This window comes from Tachypleus tridentatus, chromosome 12, assembly GCF_004210375.1.
Source record: "Tachypleus tridentatus isolate NWPU-2018 chromosome 12, ASM421037v1, whole genome shotgun sequence".
Classification (NCBI taxonomy): domain Eukaryota; kingdom Metazoa; phylum Arthropoda; class Merostomata; order Xiphosura; family Limulidae; genus Tachypleus; species Tachypleus tridentatus.
Window position 1 is genome coordinate 48321235 of NC_134836.1, and position 10762 is coordinate 48331996.

The following is a 10762-nucleotide window of genomic DNA, read 5'->3' on the forward strand; positions in this document are numbered from 1 at the left end:
CACTCTCATCCCAGTAACTTTCACACGTTATAGACTGGTATCATTCACTCTCATCCAGTAACTTTCACACGTTATAGACTGGTATCATTCACTCTCATCCCAGTAACTTTCACACGTTATAGACTGGTATCATTCACTCTCATCCCAGTAACTTTCACACGTTATAGACTGGTATCATTCACTCTCATCCCAGTAACTTTCACACGTTATAGACTGGTATCATTCACTCTCATCCCAGTAACTTTCACACGTTATAGACTGGTATCATTCACTCTCATCCCAGTAACTTTCACACGTTATAGACTGGTATCATTCACTCTCATTCCAGTAACTTTCACACGTTATAGACTGGTATCATTCACTCTCATCCCAGTAACTTTCACACGTTATAGACTGGTATCATTCACTCTCATCCCAGTAACTTTCACACGTTATAGACTGGTATCATTCACTCTCATCCCAGTAACTTTCATTATTGATTTACTTTCTGCTCGACTGTTTCTATTTTCAATTTTTGGCAAGTGCAGCTATGTGTCTTTATGGTCTTTTCTGCAAGTCACCGAATATAATTTAGAGTACCTTTTTTTTTCCTCCATCCACTTTTCGTCCCGGTCTTAGCCAGGTTGATAAGTTTCGATACGACAGTAACGATCAATGAACAAACTTCTGGTTGTGAGATAGAAAGTCAAAAGGCTCACCATATATCTTCACGTTGTAGTCACACCCCATCTTGATAGCAGTATTCTCTCAGGGTAACATAGTTTTCAGATGAAACATTCTCTTATACTAGTGAACATTTCACAATTTCCTATTTCTTGGTCGTCAGTCTTTAATAAAACAATATTTTTATATTTATTTTTTTATGGCTACAGGTCTATAAGAATTCCACACATAGATACTCAAGTATATTTTATGCTCCAAGTGTGTTAATAATAATTGATGTAGTTCCTAACTAGTTGTGATAACTGTTTCTTTTTCCTTTTTATTAGCCCGACATGGCCAGGTGGGTTAAGGCATGCGACTCGTAATCTGAGGGTCGCGGGTTTGAATCCCTGTCACACCAAACAAGCTCGCCTTTTCAGCCATGGGGGTGTTATAATGTGCGGTCAATCCCACTATTTGTTGGTAAAAGAGTAGCCCAGGAGTTGGCGGCGGATGGTGATGACCAGCTGCCTTCCCCCTAGTCTTACACTGCTAATTTAGGTACGGCTAGCGCAGATAGCCCTCGCGTAGCTTTGCGCGAGATTCAAAAACAAACAATCCTTTTTTTTTTGCGATCAGAATAATCTAGTTCCAGTTTTACACACTGGCTTGTACTCAAGCAAATATTCCTCCTTCAAAATAGTCCCCCCGCTGGTACAGCGGTAAGTCTTCGGATTTACAACGCTAAAAATTAGGTGGTTAAGGCGCTTGACTCGTAATTTGAAGGTCTGGGGTTTGAATCCCTATCACACCAAACATGCTCGCTCTTTTAGCCGTGGGAGCCTTACATTGGACGGTGAATCCCACTATTCGTTGGTAAAAGAGTAGCTCAAGAGTTAGCGGTGGGTGATGATGACTAGCTGTATGGACGGTTAGCGCAGATGGTCCTCGTGTAGCTTTGCGCGAAATTAAAGAAACAACAACACACAATCACTTCCTCCTCCGGCTAATATATATCAGCAATAAAAAATAGTCCCACAGTGGTGCAACGGCATGTCTGCAGACTCACATCACTAGAATCCGGGTTTTGATACCCGTGGTTGGCAGAAAAGAGTGAGTCCATTGTGTAAATTTGTGCTTACTTCCAAACAAACAATAAAAATAATATTCATTGCCTTACATTCTAATTACATAAAGAGGGGTAGAACTATTTCTATAGCTTGTAGTTTGATACGTAGTTCAACTAAAATGTTGTATAATTTTCTATTTAGGAAAACGTGAACAATAATATTGTGTATTTTAGTATCGGCGAATTTCGCCCCCAAAAAAAAAAAAAACTTCAAATACTGTCAGCTACTCGGTTTCGAAACTTACGTAAGATAACGAAATGATAACCAGTTCAGTAGCTTTATGATTAACAAGTATATAAAATATAATAATGTATTTATAAAGAGATAGATTTATAATAATAAATTATGTCATACTATTTACACTCACTGATATTTTTAATCGAATATATTTTGTGTACTTACTTTAGGTTTTATTATTTCCACTGTAGTGGCAAAATCAGGATTCTAACGTGAATTGTAAAGCAGATCGTGACGACGAACCCACACTTTGCATTATTTCCGATAACGCTCTTTACGACACAATGAAGTGGAGAGCTAAACCATTTAACTCTCAGACACTAATAAAATCTGAAGACAAATGTATAATTTCCGAAACACCATTAATGAACACTATTAACGGTGGAGAACAGGTTTGTTTTCTTTATCGTCCTTAATTTACTCACAAACAACTAAGAATATGATTTTTATTTGACTTAGAAAATCGCTGCTAATATAACTATAGACCATCTTAAATCCTCAGAAACGTTTTAGGTATTCGAGACCGTTTTAAATATTCGAGACTACATTCCTGTTACAGACAGAAAGTATTACCAGTTCTGTTTTTAAGCTCTACATAAAATATATTTAAAAATAATTCAAAGCACAAATGAACTATTTTCGTGTGTCATCATTCGTTAACTAGTTGATAGAAACTGCAAAATACATATTTTTGTTCTAATTCCAATATAACATAAATTATAATTTTAGGTAATAATAAATTAGAAAGCGTTCTGTCATTTCAGTTACTTACCATAGGTTGTTATATAGAACTTAGTGAATGTAATTTTGACTCAGATTACTAGTTGTCCCATTATTTTAGTTAACATCTGTTGATGTTTTTAATCAATATGTTTCTCTTTCATAGTCTCTCCAAAATATCGTTTCTACGGAAGTGTGAACTTCGTTATTCGTATTTCATACTATTTATAATCAGATGTTTCTTTGTGTCCTGTTAAACTGTGCCTTTTCTTCATATTAAATACTTCAGAACGATCAGTTTTATATGGCTCTCTGAATCCCTGAAATATCAACTGCTAATCCTGCAATCAGAAAATTATCAGTTTCCTTATCAGCTTTCCTGCTTATGTTCCGTATATTAGTCCTAGTTCTGTTGTGGTACCGCTGGTATGAATATTATGTTTCCTGTATTAACAAAAATAATATATGTACATTAGTTTCAAATAAAGCCTCAAAAATATATAAATATTATGGCGTGAGTTAAACTTATTAGTACATTTCGGAAGCTGAACACATAATATATAAAGCAGTAAAAAGAATGGCTTACAGTAATATATATATATATATATTTATCAGGTCATCCCTTAAGTAATACCCGATTTTATGTTCAGAAAAAGAAAAAGGTTTTCAAACGTTTTTAATGTTATTTAATCAATAATGTATGTTACGTTATTATTAATTAATTCCTGCCAACGATTCACAAGCTTCTGAATGTCACTTCTATAAAATCCTTGGGGTTTCGGGGAAAATAATGTAGAGAGGGTAGTTTTGACATCTTTATGTGTTCCAAGCTCTATTCCATCAAGATAGTTCTGCAAACTTCAGAATGGGTGATAATCAGATGCCCTTTAACTGTTGGCAATAGAAGTCTGATGTAATCGTTACATTGAGTGGCAGCAACTCAAAGTGGATCACACCAACAGTATCCCTGCAATCCTTAACTATACTTTCCTAGGGTGGAGGTCCATTTTGGGCTGTGCTTTAGCCAGTTTATCTGCACTGAGTCATTGTCCGCGGCGCTTAACGTTTTTATAAAATCCCCATTTTTTCAGTTCCAGCCACTAACTTGTCCAAAAAAGATGTTATGTTCACGAGAATGCAGAAAAATGCAAATTTCTACTCTTGCTTTAAGGTTGGCTTCTGTCAAATCATTGGGGACCCAGTTTACAAGTTTTAACACCTTTCCAACTTGTTACAAATGACGATGATGGAATGACTGTTAAATGACAGTGAACTATTGAATGGTTGAATTAAGCTTCTGTGCTCGTTGTTCAACTGTTACAAAACAATCTTCATCAAGTATAGCCAGCAGCAAGTCGTCATTAAACTCAACAGGACAACCTGAACATGGTGCATCACTTAAACTGTAGTCATCTGATCTGAACTTCTGAAACCACCTTCTACATTTTCTTTCACTGAGAGACTCCACACCATAAACACCTTGAATGTTTCGTGTAGTTTCTGCTGGACTATTGCTTTTTTTTAAACTCATAAAACATTACATGCCTAATGTGCTCCTCAAACACATCCATCTTCATAAAGGTTTATTTGATTAATGATCTGTAAAATTGGAGTTGGGTTAGTTTCTTTTATTTGTCTGAACATTTTTATACATGTCCTACAACATATTTTAGTCATTAAAACCTTCATCAAAGACAGAAATGATGATGCACTTTCTGTATTAAATATTCGACATTAATTATGGGATGACCTGATATAAAGGAGAAGAATGGATAACACACAATGATAACACACAATGTTTATATATATATATAATGGAGAAAAATGTATAGCACACAGTAATTATATATATATATAAATATAAAAGTATGGTTTTGAATTTCGCGCAAAGCTACTCGAGGGCTATCTGCGCTAGCCGTCCCTAATTTAGCAGTGTAAGACTAGAAGGAAGGCAACTAGCCTTCACCACCCACCGCCAACTCCTGGGCTACTCTTTTATTAACGAATAGCGGGATTGACCGTTACATATAACGCCCCTACGGGTGAAAGGGCGAGCATGTTTGGTGTGACTGGGATTCGAACCCGCGACTCTCGGATTACGAGTAGAATTTCTTAACCACCTGGCCGTGCCGGGCCATATATAAAGGAAAGGAATGGATAGCACACAATGATTATATATACATATATATAAAAGAGAAGAGTGGATAGAACACAATATTTTTACAGTAAAATATAACCGCAAAATGTCACTCGCAAAAGATGCTTATAAATATTAGTTTAAAGATTTTCACTACGACTCTAAAGTAATTTCATCAATATAGTGCAATTGCACTGTATTAAAACGAAAATTCGGCAGTTGCACTAATTAAAGAGATATAAAATGAATTCCATGTGCTATGATGTTGTTTCCTATTAAGCATTTTAGGTGCAGTACAAATGTTACACATTAAACTAACATAATGTGGCAACATTTTATTGCATTAGAACATTACTACGGAAATCCAGTATACAAACAAAGGAAAAGTTAACATTTTGTTTTACCATCTTTGCGTAGTACCTTGTCACTAAACCACTTTAAATCTGATAACGCCAAAAAATCCATAAACTGCTTTACAACCATTCAAAACGATAGTTAGACAGTCAACATCTTACGTGGAAAAGATACACGAATATTTTGTGGTGTATGTTAACTGGAATTGCGTACAATAAAGGTCTGACATAACCTGGTGGAAAGAACGTCTGACTCGCAAACTACAAATAAGGAATTAAAAGGAAATAATCCCTCCGCCAAACATGCACTCACTTTCAGCCGTAGGGACGTTGTAGTGTAATGATCAATCCACTATTTTTGGTAAAATATTACGTCTAGCGTTGAGAGTATGTGGCGTTTCAAGCAGCCACCCTCTAGCCTTTTACTTCTAAATTAGGGACGGCTAGCTCAAAGAGACCTCAAGTACTTTTGTGCAAAATTCAGCAATTGACTGTTAAATTAATTACTAGAAATGTTCTTTACATACAGACTGATTGGTCTCTTTATTAACATATTCTGTGCATTATTTAATACGTAAAACAGACTGAGTATACAGTACGTTAGGTAACTGCTTTAAACTTATGATTATAGCAGTAAAATCATATTACGAGAATTCTGCAAAAACTCGAATGAAACAAGTCACAAAGTAGTAAATCTATCAGGGGCTGGTTGTGCAAATAAATTATCAACATATTTTATTAACAGTTGACAGAGGTGACAGGAACTGGTCTACCAGACAAAAACTGTTAACCCTTAGTGACTAACCGATGGAAAATACGATGTACAGGCTGGTAAAACGCAACAGACAACCTACTTGTCTCAGTTCTCTACTTCCATTAACAGTTGTCAAAATTAGATTACCTCCAAATATACCATATGGCAAAATATTCCAACTGGCATTTCTCTGTTCCTGCACAGAGCATAATAGTTCAAGGAATATTCTTTTAACAAGAATAGGAATTTTTCATTATTATAGAATGTGTCTGAGTTTCTTTTCTTCCAACAATGTTCATCACGTAATACTGTCCTCCGGTTGGCTAGCAGTACGTTACAGACTTCCAATGCTAAAAATATGGGTGCGATACCATGCCATAAACAGAAAACAGAGAGTTTGTGAGCAGGTTTGAACTAAAATAACAACCTATAAATCTGAATTTCCACCTTGATGGATAAGAGCGTTTTCAAGTCAATAATGTAGATATGGACGCTAATAGTACTTTGTAAACATATTCAAAAGGCAAAATAGTGACATATATCAACTCCTTTATGACAATTATAGATTATATTCCTCAACGTAAGCGCTACAACCAAATTCGATGTATGTATATCATATTGAGCCCATACTCTTACTACAGTTAAAGATGATGCATCTTAATATTGATTGGGTTCCCTTATAAACTAATAACCGACTTGCGTATTATGAGACATTCCAATATCCTTATTTGTGTAATAAAAGATAGTAAAAAAAAATAAAATAAAAAGTTCTTCCCCAGCAGTTTTTCTGCGGACTTACAACACTAGAATTCGAGTTTCGATATCCGTGGTGGGCAGAGCACAGATTGTCCACTGTGTAGCTTTGTGCTTAATTACAAACAAACAACCCTAAAGGTAAAAGTTTCTCTGTACCTAAAGATGCCTGTAAAACATCTTTTAAATATTTTGATATTTTACGTTTATGGACAAGTGAGAATAATAATGAAGTCGTGCAGGTAAAACTTTTATTTCTTATGAGTTATTCTCTCTTACATTAAGTGTTAAGTTCTTTTCTTACATTGATATTGTACTGGTTTATAAATCGTGTTTATTTTTTACAGTCAAATATTCATTTAAACTCACAGATATTATATAAGAAAGAGAAAAAAAACGACAATATTATTTTCACGTTTTCGGTCTAATGACCTCTAACATTTTAATTTTTTAATGTATTGTTCTTAAACCTCGTTATTCCCATGCGCGAAACTAACATAGATCCATTATTCCAGCATTTATATGTACAGCGTAATACAAGGTTGATAGAAATATGCAGCTTTGTAGAAACAAGCATATAATGCTCAATTTAAATTATTTTTGTTTTAAGAAATTAAGAAACGAGATTTCACATACCTTGAAGCGGATATTTACATAAAATTTAATTTAAAAGTTTAGTATTGAGAGAAAAAATGTGTGACACCGAGTTTTTTAATAATCATCGAAAAAAACGTATGTAATACTTTTGTATGATCACTGAATACTATTGAAGATACTTTGTATTCTGGTGAATATAAATGTGGATTTTTTCTCATACGTGTAAATATTCATGTTTTTTTTTAACAATGTAAATTCTGGAATAAAATTATGTATAATGAAAGCCCAAGCACAATTCAATATTTTACTTTACATAATCGCCCCTAGTGGCACAGCAGTAAGTCTACGGACCTGGAAACCAGGTTTCGATAACCGTAAGTGGGCGCGACACGAATAGACTGTTGTGTAGCTTTTGGCTTAACAATAAACAAACAAAACGCTCTTCTCAAACAAAGAAACTAAAAAAAATTTTTGCCGTTTGTTTTTTGTTTCTTTATTCATTTTTGTCGTAGAAATCCAGTTTAGTTTTTAGGGTGGGAACCGTATTGCAAAACTAGATTACAAGTAATCTAGGGGGATTTCTAAACCTCAAACCGATATAAATTATCTAGGGAATAGTCCGTTATTCGAGAGTCTTCATGGATTGTTCCGTGAACCAAAATATCTCTAGTTTTTTTTGTCCCTTTAGAGAATTAAAAGCACGATTTTTTCTACATGAAAAAGACGAAAGATGTTAGTTGTCGAATTTTCTTAAAATAAATGTTAATAAAAGATACTTGTATTTTATTAATTAACTCGTTACTTGCTGACGGTCGCGGGTTCACATCTCCGTCGCGCCAAACATGATCGCCCTTTCAGCCGTGGGGGCGTTATAATGTGACGATCAATCCTACTATTCTTTGGTAAAAAAAGTAGCCCAAGAGTTGGCGGTTGGTGATGATGACTAGCTGCCTTCCCTCTAGTCTTACGCTGCTAAATTAGGGACGGCTAGCACAGATAGTCCTCGAGTAGCTTTGCGCGAAATTCAAAAACAAAACAAACAAGTACCTATCATTTAACACGGCCTGGCATGGCCAAGCGTGTTAAGGCGTTCGACTCGTAATCCGAGGTTCCCGCGTTCGAATCCTGATCGCACCAAACATTCTCGCCCTCCCAGCCGTGGGGGCGTTATAATGTAACGGTCAATCCCACTATTCGTTGGTAAAAGAGTAGCCCAAGAATTGGCGGTGAGTGGTGATGACTAGCTGCCTTTCCGCTAGTCTTACACTGCTAAATTAGGAACGGCTAGCTCTCAAGTAGCTTTGCGCGAAATTCAAAACAAACATCATTGAACACGTCCTTCAGCGAGATAAAGGTAAATTTAGGGACTTACAACGTTAATATCCAGGGTTCTAGTCGTGCACAGGATATATAAACAAAGAATCGTTTCATATCTGAATTAACAACTGAACTTAATTTCAATAAAAAACAATTCATTTTCTCTTCCTAAATTTATATGCAAATTGAGTTTGTTAAATTTCTACAAAATTCATGTTTCACGCAAAATAAACAAGTCTGAAAACTTAAAAAGTCTGAATGTTGGAAGAAGATTTAGTTCAGTTCAAATAATATTCAACTTGGTGTGATTATTTTTACTTAAGTTGAAAATTTGAATATTATAGAATGAATATGTTACTCAGCAAAGTCCTTAGAGTCGACTTTAATTAAAATATATTTACTGATCCAAATACCCTTTGGCTCATTTTACTGTTAACAGCATTTTACAGTTTTAATGAAATCAGAATAATGATTTGAAGCTTAATTTTACTAATCTGTTTGGGCCCGGCATGGTCAGGTGGTTAAGGCAATCGATTCGTAATCCGACAGTCGAAGGTTCGAATCCCCCATCACACCAAACATGCTCGCTCTTTCAACCGTGAGGGCGTTATAAAGTGACGGTGAATCCCACTATTCGTTGGTAAAAGAGTAACCTAAGAGTTGGCGGTAGGTAGTGATGACTAACTACCTTCCCTTTAGTCTTACACTACTAAATTCGGAACGGCTAGCGCAAATGGCCCTCGAATAGCTTTGCGCAAAATTCAAAACAAACCATAAGATAATTGGTGTTATTTTTATTTATGACGAGTTACCAGTTTGGAAACACTGAGTGAAATTTATTGGGTCATGGTGTAAGCCGTAGAAAATAGTCTTAAGGATTTGGTTCGGTGTACTTTTGGGGAAAATATAACATCGTAAATGTGAAACATAATTGTTTGTTTGTTTGTTTAGAATTTCGCGCAAAGCCCCCACGGCTGAAAGGGTAATCATGTTTGGTGTAACGGGGTTTCGAACCCGTGACCCTCAAATTACGTAAAGCATAATAATCTTGTTACTCTAACATAATTGCACCTGGTCTGAAGAACAAGTAACTTTAGACCTTTCTAATCTGGATGCATTAATCATTCTTTATTTATACCATATGTATCCAGAAAACTGTGAACTGGTTGTAAAGTTAAAATGTACGTATAGAAATATGCAAATTTAATCAGATTAAATATAATCAAAACTTTGGTGATAATTAGATTAGTCTCTGGTATTCTCAGGTACACAGCAATAGATGCTTTAAAATTCCTTGCAGTGAAAAATATCCTGTTGAGGAAATGCAACATTTTGTAAAAGTTCGGAAAGAAATTTTGACTTGAATCCCATAAACAGTTATCACAACTACGTGGGTAAGAAGAGTCAGGATGGCTTGAAAAATAAGTAAAAGCCTTTAAAAGATGAAGACTCGAATTTCCTTGTAATATATGTATATATATATGTGTGTCGTTCGTGCCTCTGAAGTTTGATGGCTCACTTCCCGTTTCCACTATAAAACTCACTGTACTTTGAGGTCATAAATACTTTATAGGAGTAACAGTCAAATCCTAATCCTACTAATCGATTAGAATAGTCAAAGAAGTAAGAGTACGCACCATTTACTATCTACCTACTAGCAAAAATTAAATAACAGCGAGAAAACATTTTCGAAGCATTGCAAAATAAATAAGTATAATAATGCAATTCCTTGTTTTATCCAATACTTAATTCATTCAGTAAGTAACTGAAATGGTTTTAATGCACAGGCAAAGAAAGAGAATAGCAAAATTATGGTTTACTCCTTCTCTGAGTAACTGTACAAGAAGGTATTCCATTAAAAAGAATAATATTGCATTCTTTATACTGGTTTTTCTTTAATCGTAACGTCGAGTATCTGTAAAGTACACACGTCAGTTGTGTATTTTATATGAAACCTTTGAGTTAACAGCCCGGCATGGCCAAGTATGCTAAGGCGTTCGACTCGTAATCTGAGAGTCGAAGGTTTGAATCCCCCGTCACACCAAACATGCTCGCCCTTTCAGCCGTGGGGACGTTATAATGTGACGGCCAATCCCACTATTCGTTGGTAAAAGAGTAGCCC

General features: G+C 35.3%; 1 protein-coding gene across 1 annotated transcript in view; it reads left to right on the plus strand.

Moving 5' to 3' along the window:
- Window positions 1–3165, plus strand: part of LOC143235039 (neural cell adhesion molecule 1-like) — a 162580-nt gene extending 159415 nt beyond the window's left edge. Inside the window, exons 13-14 of the mRNA XM_076472783.1 lie at window positions 2201–2401; window positions 2896–3165. Of these exons, the coding sequence (XP_076328898.1) occupies window positions 2201–2401; window positions 2896–2928 (234 nt within the window). The 3' untranslated portion in view covers window positions 2929–3165. The remainder of the gene's footprint in view (window positions 1–2200; window positions 2402–2895) is intronic.
- Window positions 3166–10762: the final 7597 nt, after the last annotated feature.